General features: G+C 39.2%; 3 protein-coding genes across 4 annotated transcripts in view; 1 reads left to right on the forward strand and 2 right to left on the reverse strand.

Annotated features, from left to right (window-relative positions):
* The window catches only part of Flo2 (Flotillin 2), a 248,356-nt gene that overhangs the window by 183,395 nt on the left and 54,538 nt on the right, over positions 1-10,423 (forward strand). The gene's annotated exons all lie outside the window — the stretch shown is intronic.
* On the reverse strand, positions 517-3,542 carry LOC110370926 (glucose dehydrogenase [FAD, quinone]). The gene is made up of 4 exons (XM_021326936.3): positions 3,444-3,542; positions 2,945-3,113; positions 2,325-2,455; positions 517-2,235 (listed from the first exon to the last, which is right to left on the reverse strand). The coding sequence occupies exons 2-4, from the start codon at positions 3,105-3,107 to the stop codon at positions 655-657; spliced, it is 1,875 nt and encodes a 624-aa protein (XP_021182611.3). The 5' UTR covers positions 3,108-3,113; positions 3,444-3,542; the 3' UTR covers positions 517-654.
* On the reverse strand, positions 6,279-10,410 carry LOC110370921 (glucose dehydrogenase [FAD, quinone]). Its single transcript, XM_021326930.3, has 3 exons — positions 8,766-10,410; positions 7,790-8,020; positions 6,279-7,047 (listed from the first exon to the last, which is right to left on the reverse strand). The coding sequence occupies exons 1-3, from the start codon at positions 10,290-10,292 to the stop codon at positions 6,331-6,333; spliced, it is 2,475 nt and encodes an 824-aa protein (XP_021182605.3). The 5' UTR covers positions 10,293-10,410; the 3' UTR covers positions 6,279-6,330.

The raw sequence follows: 10,423 nt of genomic DNA on the forward strand, positions 1-10,423 counted from the left end.
TGTTGTTTTCAAATATAACTTGCTGGTTGGTGAATGTATTTTGTGTCTATAAATTATTGTTTTTCTTTCTTATTAGAATTGTAAACCTTTTGAATAAGCCGATGGAGTATGATACAAACAGCGTATGTTTTATCTAATGCCCTATATGACTTGTGAAAAGTAAATTTGCTCAAACACTTAGCTACCTAAACTGCGCAGTACATCAAGTATTTGCACAGCACAAGTAACTACATAGGTTTTATTGCTAAAGGACCATGAATTTAAATACTTTATTCAATCAGTTACTTGTTTGTATGCCTCACAAGATTCAAGGAATTGCCCTTAACATTAAGATTAAGATAAACGAGCTTTTGCTCAGAGAATACAGAGTAACGAATATTTTACTTGTGAAATATGTGAATGTGTAACATTTAAGACTTTGTTTTATGAGGACATTTTACTAAATTATGGCTTGTGATTAGTATCAAAAATAAAAGCTTGTAAAAATGGAGGGAAAGATGATTCAAACCACAGGGGTAATTGATACCGTATTATTTAATCCTTAAAATACCATAACTACAAACACTTTCCAGATATTATCTAATTTGTACAAGAGGCTCGTTTCAGTAGAAGGAAATTTTCAAGGCTAGTCTTTGAATAAATTATTATAATAACTTAAAGTTCGGTGTGTTGGTTCAGCCAGAACTTCTTGATCATGTCAGCGCCCTTCTCACCTATCATAATGGAAGGAGCGTTGGTGTTACCTCTTACAACAGAGGGCATGATACTAGCGTCGATCACTCTCAATCCCTTCACCTTGCGTACTCTGAGCTCGGGGTCAACGACCGCGGTCTCATCACCGTCAGGTCCCATCTTAGCGGTACTGGTGGGGTGGTACAGCGAGAATGTCAGCTCCCTCGAGATACAGTCCAAGTACTCATCGCTGCTCTTGTCGAACTTCTTGCATGCGTCAATGTCCAACCAGTCTAGCTTGAATCCACCCTCCTTCAGAGCCTTGGTGTCTCCCAGTCTCAGAGAGTGCTGCTTCATAGCCTTAATAACAATCTCCATATCTTCGGGGTCCTTGTAGTAGTCAGCGAACAACAGAGGAGCTTCGAGCGGGTTCTTGCTTGCCAAAAGGATCTGACCAGCAGACTTCGGCTTCAGCAAAGTGTTGAAGATCACCAGCGTGAATTTGTCCTCGTTCATTTTTTTGAACTTAGTGTATGCCTCATCGTTCAATCCGTGCTTCTGGAAAATGTCAATCAGGTTGTACACGCCAGGGGGCAGGACGAAGTAGTGGAACTGCATGTCAGAGGCGGGTGACTCAGGGTCGGTAGTGTTGATAAAACTGATGACACGGTTAGGGCTGGTGTTGATCAAAGGTCCAGTGCCTTCCATAATGTACTGAGCGAAGTTCTTCACAATAGTTGAGATGGAGTAGTAGTCCTTGGGGCCAGGCTTGGTGTAGAAGGTAGGAACGAACAAGTGATCCTGCAAGTTCTGTCCAACGGGCAAGTCAGCCTTGACTTCGATTTTCATGTCTTCCAAGTGCTTCCTGGGTCCAATACCAGACAGCAAAAGAATGTGGGGTGAGTTGATGGCACCGGCTGACAGAATCAGCTCTTTCCTTACATTGACAACAATGTCTTTACCGTCTTTGTGGAGCAAGACACCGCTAACGATGTTAGTGCCAGGCACGAACAAAACCTTGGTAGCTTGCGCGTGTTTGATTACGTGGAAGTTCTTCCTGTCCTTGATCGGAGCCAAGAAGGCACGAGCAGTACTGAACCTAGTTCCATCCTTGGTCGTAGTCTGTGATGTCATAACACCCATTTGGCTCTCACCGTTGATGTCGGTCGAGTTCTTCAAACCGAGTTCGATGGCCGCGTTGATGATCATGTGTTCGAAGTCGTGAGACTGTTTGTCGACGGCTACATTGAGGTTACCCTCGAAGTTGTGGTATTTCTTGTTCTCTTCGTTGTAGATACCGGTGAATTTCTCGCTCTTCCTGAAGTAGGGTAAGACATCATCGTAGCTCCATCCGTAGTTTCCGTCAGCTGCCCATTCGTCGAAGTCAGCCTTGTTGCCTCTGACGTAGAACATGAAGTTGATACTGCTGCTGCCTCCGAGGGCTTTACCACGTGGCCAGGCGCAACCCTTGGCTGTGTAGCTTCGGCAGGCACCATCTTGAGGCTGAGTCTTGTAGGCCCAATCTTGAGGACTGCGCATGTTGTTGTAGAACAAGTGTGGGATCTGCGAAATAGAATACATAGATTATTAGATATTGTATTATTAGAAATATGATTGCTTATTATAAACACAATAATATTTATGAAGCTTACCTCGGTGTTCAGGGTAGGGTTGCCGCCAGCTTCTACGAGTAAAACCTTCCATTCTGGGACTTCGCTAAGTCTATTAGCAACTGCTGAACCTGCCGACCCAGCACCCACTACAATGAAGTCGTAGTTGGGATCTGAAACAAAAACGCGTTCAGTATTATATTGATCTGCCGCTTTGGCGTCCGTATCTACAATTTTAGTATAAACATTAAAAATAACAATTATGTCATAACATTATTTAACTACCGTGTTATCTGCAGATCCTTATCGTTAAACATACCTAATTTTATCCTTAATCTTTCAATTTCAATCAACTGTGGTCTTTAATCCAATAAGTATTATATCTAGATTGGGACTCATGCCATGACATTGCTTATTTATTATCTACTAAATTACTTGCTTACAAACTCTCACACTTTAATTCGTAAAAATTAAGGACAACATTTTTCAAACTGTTACTTTAGTAAAACATAAAACATTATCTTTTATAAATGTAATGAAACTCTGAGAACGTTAACAGTTCAAGTCAGCAATAAGCGTGAACAACAGTATTAAATAATGACACCTACAGCTCCGTAGGACATGAAACAAAACAGTTTACAGTTTCCTAAAATCTTCCTTACCTTCAAGAACTTTCTGAGTAGCATCAGCAGGCCACAGATGGTCTCCCACCAGCGCGCACTGGGCTGCCAGGAAAGTCTGCAGACTCTGCATGAACAGCGGCCCAGCAGTCTGGTAGCTGTTCACGATGGTGCTCGTCAGAGCAGGATCGCAAGCCCACGACATCTTGCTCTGTTGGGAGAGATTATGAATAGATATGATGGGTATGAAATGCTATTAGATGCTTTGTGGAAATATTTTGCAGACCAGGCGACATGACACAAGTTAGGGGAGGTTTATGCTTAAAAATTTATTTAGGTAACAAATAGGATTACGGTGAACATCGGGGATTCGAAAACCTGACAATGATCGTTTAGAATTTCGACAGTCGAAAAAGTTATGGTGAAGAAAATGGATTTTTAAAGGATAAGGTTTAAAAAAAAATGGTACTGCCTGTATCGCATACTTTAGATCCAAAATTGAAACAAAAGGATTAAGATGAAATAGCCAAAATTAACTTACTTTGTTAAGGTCTCTGTCCTCTGTAAGCCTGTGATGCTGACGACTGGTACAGACAGGTCAGTATGATCATCCCAGCATCTCCCGGGCGTATAAATACGAGATGCTATAGGCAAGACGAATACGTCACATACAGATAATTGCAAATTTTGTTATTGTATCAATATCATAATAATGGCCTTTAATTTGTGGCGTTAAATTTTTATCATCATTTTTCAAAATAAGGGCCTGTACACAAAGCTGAATCACATAAGTAAAAATGTAACTTAAAGAGTATCATCATCATCCGCCTAGCCTTTTCCCAACTATGCTAGGGCGGTACCACCTTTAAATATCTGGTATGACTGATTTTATCCTTCATGGATAATGTTGCCTTATAGGTATCAGAAAAGTCACTCCTCAGTTTGGTCCAGCAATTCCATGGTATGCAATTTTGCACTTCTTTTATAAGTTTGTAAGTCTGTGTCGTTGGTCTAGTATATATATAAATATATATGGAGGTAGTCGCATAGAGCGTTTGCTGTTCATGGGGTCTCCGATTTGATTCCCCATGGATTATGCGTATATTCCGGAGCGCTCCTAATCTTCTCCAGGAGTGACGGATAACCGTCTCACCGCCCCATAGGCAAGAGGGGGAATAGAGAGAGCACTTGTGTATTCGCAAATACTTGTGATCTATAACAAGTCCTGCGCAGCTGTCTGATCAATTTAAGAAGGGTCTGGAAACCATGATCTAAGTCTAGAGTAGTTATAACATCACAAAATTATTATAATTGACTCTATCTATGAAAAATGTTATACTGTCTTATTCAATCCACATTATAAGTTGACAGAGATATAACGATATTTTAAACATAGTAGTGAGCCGTGCGAGTAGGCTTAAGTTGTTATTAATGAATATGTTTATGTATGACAGTAAATAAATTTTGTATGTCGCTGAACCAGCATCTAAATATCATCCTCCGAGCCTTTTCCCAATCATGTTGGGGTCGGCTTCCAGTCTAACCGGATTCAGCTGAGTACCAGTGCTTTACAAGAAGCGACTGCCTATCTGACTTCCTCAACCCAGTTACCCGGGCAACCCGATACCCCATGGTTAGACTGGTGTCAGACTTACTGGCTTCTGACTACCCGCAACGACTGCCAAGGATGTTCAATGACAGCCGGGACCTACAGTTTAACGTGCCATCCGAAACACAGTACATGGTGTCTAAGATATACTTAGAAAGTACATACAAACTTAGAAACGTTGCATTGGTACTTGCCTGACCTGGGATCGAACCCGCGCCCTCATACTTGAGAGGTCGGCCCTTCACCCACTAGGCCACCACGACTTTTTCGTCTAAATATATGATTTTTTTCTATTGTCATACTTCTTTGAACAGTTGTTTCATGTACAGCATCACAGTTGTGATTTAATTTATTCTCTTTACTGTTCTTAATTAATGTTTTATGTAAACTTTAACTTTTTCTTTATTTAATCCTTTGTTGCTTCAGGGCCAAGTAATTAGTGAGCACTAGAAATCTAGTCTTTTTCAAACCTCTTTAGAATTCACTTACCCATTAGCAACAATTATTCAGCTCGTCTTTTAATTTCAAATTATAATGTAATGCTAAGAAATTGAAATTAATACATAACTTAATAAGATAGCGAAAACCGCCTAATAGAGTCTCGGTTCTGGGAAGTTGGTTAAAAAGTACAGGCAATTGAGAATATAGCTTTAGAAAGAGCACGCTGCCAGCTATTGTAGAGGTAGATAAGTGCTGATACACTTTGACCTAATCAAACTTTGTATAACAATGTAAGTATATTATTATATTCTAATAATGACTACAAATTACATCTTAATATTTCTTTATCTGAAGCAATTAACCGCTTAAACGATTTTTTGATAACTCGAGACAAGTGTGGCTCGTGGACACTTGGAATCAAGGTAATAGCCGATTCTCGTATGGACTTGGAAGTATATTTTTTTTCTCAAGGGTAACTTTTTAAAGAGTTACCTGTATGGAAATGTGCATTTAGGTACTTTATGGTTTATGACTTCAAAGCTATGTATTAAAGTTGTACATTTGCCTAGCCTTTCCTCAACCGTCTTAGGGTGTTTTACATGGAGCTACTACCTTCCTATCCTATCTCCTTATGTTTTTTTCATACTTATTTATTTTTATAATGTTTAAATAGGTTACTGTTCCGTTTGTATCTCTATAAAAAGCTCACTTTCTCATGCTAGATACCTAACAAAAATACAAAGTAAAGTAAAGTAATCTTTATTGTGTTGATTGTGTTGGTTACAGGTACATTTTTTCTACTGACCTACTGATCTAGTAAATAGTAAGTGGTGCAAGTAAGGAAGCATAATGTTACAATAATGTACGTGCATCTATAAATAATTGCACCTACGTGTGTTTTTATGAAATGCAAATGATTGCATTTATATCAATGACACGACACATATGCGAATATGTACATATAATTATCTAATAAGGTATATAGAGCTATTTTGTTTACACACATTGTGAATCACTATATCGCACTTGCAATTTCCCGTGGTTCAAGTAGTTAATAATTAAAACCTAGAACATATCTCCATATATTTTTTAATCAAAGCCAGTTCCGCCGTTTTGCCATAACAGCTTACATACAGACCTACATTCGCATTTATCAATAAGTCGTATTTAAAGTAAATATTTACTCAGTGTAAGTATTATATTCCTATTTATAGAACGACCTCAGGACGTGACGAGACAGTCAGGGACAGTAATTAAGAGGAAAAGGGGTTCCGTACTCAAGTCACACTGTAGGCTAAAAATAAACAACATCAATTAATACTTCACTAGGTTTATTTACGGCCTTAAATAACAGAAATAAATAATAACTATTTGAAAACTAAAGCAACTCTACTTCATACTTTTCACCATTCTTGTACAACCATAGCTTGCATTTTTTCTCTCCCCTTGGAGTAATGACATTGCCGGTTTCAAAATAAAAATTAGGATCATTAAGTCTATTCAGTGCATTTTGGTATACCGGAGGTCTAATAGCCGGAGTTAAAATATTACTTAAAGGTCTCTGTAAATTTAACTTAGGGTACAAGATTCGTTCATGAAAATTCCGCAGATCGTCCACAAGATTAGGTACCGTTATTTGAGGTTGAATATTCAAAAGTGGAGACTTATAAAAATGAGGATATTTTTGTCCCCTTCGTAAATTAATTTTTGGCGCTTGTTTAGATATATGTCTAGTTGGTAACACGTTAGGTTTGTATTGTTTTTTAGGTTCAGCAACTTTGGCAGTATAACTTTTAACAGGAATGCTTGCTATGCTAGTGTTTAGAAAGGGGAATAAAGTAGAAACTTCTTTGAACAAATCCGGTGGTGTGTTAAGTGGTACTTTAGTTGGGTTTTCATCTAGGGTGTTTTTAGGCTGTTGATAAGCTTTAGCTTCTTCTAGTAGACATTCTTGGGACAAGGCATTGTACCAGTCTTCCTTGATCATGTCGGCAGCTTTCTCAGCTATCATGATGATAGGCGCGTTGGTATTACCACTTACGATCGTAGGCATAATACTCCCGTCAATTACTCGAAGATTCTCTATCCCGTATACCTGAAAAGAATAAAGGATAAAGTTATAGTCTGTAGTAGACAGGAGTGACTGAAGATGTTAATGTTCCGTTTTAATTGATCACACTATTTTTATAGACGTGGTGGTATATGGGTATTTGTTAGTCTTTCACGCTTAGAAAACAGAATAAGATATAGACAACTATTTATGCAGGTGTGAGTCTTTTTATGCAGGTGGGGAAACTATAACTATTAAGACGGTAAATCCTATAAGTCTGTGATTGTTACATTTTGTCATTTCTTAATGCACTAACGTTGTAAACAATTTTTTATATTGCTGTCTGCAAAACCAGACAAACGATGATTCATGACAATTAAGATAGACTTAAATTGTCCTGATTATGTAAATATGATCTTGGCGCTAAGCTGTCTGCGTTATTAGCTCAAATATAGATTGGGGCCAGTATTTCAAATGTGCCTATTGACCATTTGATCCTAACCCTTGCCTTATTATTATTTTTGTCTTACATGAAAAGTTGTTAAAAGATGAAACTAAAGCTTACCCAAATGATTTCTAAAAACCTTTGTCTCCATCATCAACTTTTGGGCTCAAATTCACCGATAATGTAAATGTCAGTTTAAACAATTGTCGTAAGAAAAGCAGACCATGCCTTTGACAAAAGGCAAATGAAGACAACACCATGTGGTTTTTAGCCTCTAAGAGACCAGCACACCCCACTACCGACCCCAGGTGCAGGATAGTAGGATAGAAAAAGAATACATACCTTCAACCTAGGAGAAACAACAGCCCACGGATTTTCACGGGGTCCCATAGCACAGGTCCCCACGGGATGGTATATGGTCAGCGTATGGTGACGTGCCTGGCACTCCAGGTGTTCCTCCGACATGAGCTCGTGTGCTGCACAGCCAGGGTTCCGTCGAGGGTTGGGGCGAGCATTCAGCTCTTGTAACGCTGGCTGGTTCACTAGTTCTTGTACTATGCGCGCTCCTTCTACCTGAAATTGAAGTATTTTTTTGAGTTATAATATGATTGTGGATGCGGCCTGCCCAAGGTTCTTCACTCAGAGGGGAAGGCCGTTGTTTAGCAGTGGAAAGTAATAGGCTGATACTATGATGCCTATAATATTTTATCAGTGGCATAGGCATTAGATAGTATCGATAGCAGCGAATTTATTTGGGAATGTTGTAAAATAATGTGTGTAAATGTCATTAACTTGTAAACAGCTTAGGCGATGCCAAAAGTATAAACTAGTTTACTAGTGTGGTTTTCTTTTGTAATTAGTATCAGTATTATAATACTCGATTACATAAGAACACGTATTGTAGGAAATGTACGGTGGAGGTATAAGTTACGATTGCTGTGCTATTATTTTAGCCTTCGGACTCAAAGTTACATTTTCGACTACTAGACTATATAGATTTGCATTGGTCGTTAATTAAGTAATTGCTAAAATTATTTAGTTTCTGCCTGCAGTCACCTTACACGAACATTTATGTTAATTACATAATACAATTTTTGGTAATGACTTTAACCTATCGACCCCCATGATATTTTGCCCTACTATCTCAATTTTGACAATGTAACATTTTTCAACAGAGAAAAATTATCTTATAATGGCATGTTTATGATCGTCATTTTTAGTAATTTTATAGTTTATCGACTAATTACATGATTGTTATTATGTATGTTATGACAACAATAATATTTGGAGGTCTTGCGAATAATAACAAAATACTTACCATCACTTTGACATCTTGTGGGTCAGTGTAGTAGTTCGGATAAATCCGTGGTGGTGAGTAGGGGCTCGCGTCTCTTAGCTTCAAGTAGCCTCGACTTTTCGGCCGCAGCAACAGAGGTACGATAGAAAAAGAAGAATCATATAGAATCTCTTCATACAATTCCGCGTACGTATTATCATCTAACCCATTGGCCCGTTTACCGAATAAACCTCCATCCATATTATCTGCAGTCGGAGCTATAAACAATTGAATATCGGGATAGTCTTCACTCGGGTCTTGGTATTTAGTGTTCACAAACGCCATAGCTTCAGCCTCCATCATACTGTACAGTGGTCCATTCTTATTTACACTAAAATCTATTAGACTTCCTATTGACATCACTTGATGGATATTAAAACAATAATCGGTTCCGTTGTCGTAAGGGTTGTCGAAAAGAAACGAGTGTCCTCCCATTGCGACATGATCTTGAAGATTTTGTCCGACACCAGGAAGATTAACAATCGGATATATTCCCAGTTCTTTCAAATGTTCTGCATCTCCTATACCTGATAGCATCAGCAACTGAGGGGACTGTATCGTACCTGCAGATAATATGACCTCTTTGCTAGCCTTGATAATCCTTCCTTTTCCACGTTTCGTAAACTTAACGCCATACGCAGTACTTTTCTCGTCAATCAGTATTTTTTCTACTAGTGAATGGACACTGACGTGTAGGTTTGGTCTTTTAGATGCAGGTCGTAGAAACGCTTTAGCAGTACTGCATCGAAGGCCGTCTCTAATTGTTGCTTGGGACCGAGTGAACCCTGTTTGATATTCTCCATTCACGTCACGAATACTGTACCCTAATTGTTCACCAGCTTCTAAAATCTTTTTCGTTATTGGCTGTTCGTAAGCAAAATGTTCAACTGTCAAAGGACCGCCAGTAGCGTGATATCGATCGTACTGCTGCTCAGGTATTCTTATATCTTCTGATTTCAGGAAGTAAGGCAATACATCTTCATAACTCCATCCAATGTTGCCCATTCTCTCCCAATTGTCGTAGTCGCGTTTATTCCCTCTAATGTACAACATAGCGTTGAGCACACTGGAACCACCGAGCACTTTGCCGCGAGGCCACTTGCACTTCTTTTCTATCATACTTAAGCAGTAACCGTCACTCGGCTCCGTGAGAAACTGCCAATCGATAGACGAGGTTTGTAGAACAGGAAACATTACTGGTACTTCTGATAATACATTTTCGTCTTGTCCAGCTTCTAGCAACAGCACATTCCATTTGGGATTCTCTGACAAGCGATTGGCTAGCACAGCGCCTGCGGATCCACCACCAACTATAATGAAATCGTAGCAATCAAGGAGCTCTTCAAAAGGATGATCTCTGACACGGTTTTCTGCGTCTTCAATATCAGGTCTGTATAGATGTATGGCCATTCGGAGGATTATCAGGATGCCGAGTCCAGGGAGCAGTCCGAAGGTGATTCGGGAGTTGGATAGAAGCCCCCTGAGTGACGTTGCAGTTTGAGTCGACATGATGCCATAATACGCGCGCCGCGGCTGCTCGGATACTGATATGTGGAGAAATTGAATGGCGCCTGATTCAGCATATTTGACAAGTGATTGTTTACATCAGACCAGCTTGCATTGTGTCACGCTTGTAAGTT

Source organism: Helicoverpa armigera, chromosome 22 (assembly GCF_030705265.1).
Source record: "Helicoverpa armigera isolate CAAS_96S chromosome 22, ASM3070526v1, whole genome shotgun sequence".
In the NCBI taxonomy this organism is placed as follows: domain Eukaryota; kingdom Metazoa; phylum Arthropoda; class Insecta; order Lepidoptera; family Noctuidae; genus Helicoverpa; species Helicoverpa armigera.

Bases quoted from the DNA above. Each gene is read 5' to 3' on its own strand.
- LOC110370926 (XM_021326936.3), bottom strand. From the start codon at position 3,107: ATGTCGTGGGCTTGCGATCCTGCTCTGACGAGCACCATCGTGAACAGC. The intron at 2,456-2,944 runs GTAAGGAAGATT...TTTTTGTTTCAG, and splicing joins TACTCAGAAAGTTCTTGAAG to ATCCCAACTACGACTTCATT. The intron at 2,236-2,324 runs GTAAGCTTCATA...TCTATTTCGCAG, and splicing joins ACCCTACCCTGAACACCGAG to ATCCCACACTTGTTCTACAA.
- LOC110370921 (XM_021326930.3), bottom strand. From the start codon at position 10,292: ATGTCGACTCAAACTGCAACGTCACTCAGGGGGCTTCTATCCAACTCC. The intron at 8,021-8,765 runs GTAAGTATTTTG...CTTCAATTTCAG, and splicing joins CACAAGATGTCAAAGTGATG to GTAGAAGGAGCGCGCATAGT. The intron at 7,048-7,789 runs GTATGTATTCTT...TATTCTTTTCAG, and splicing joins TTGTTTCTCCTAGGTTGAAG to GTATACGGGATAGAGAATCT.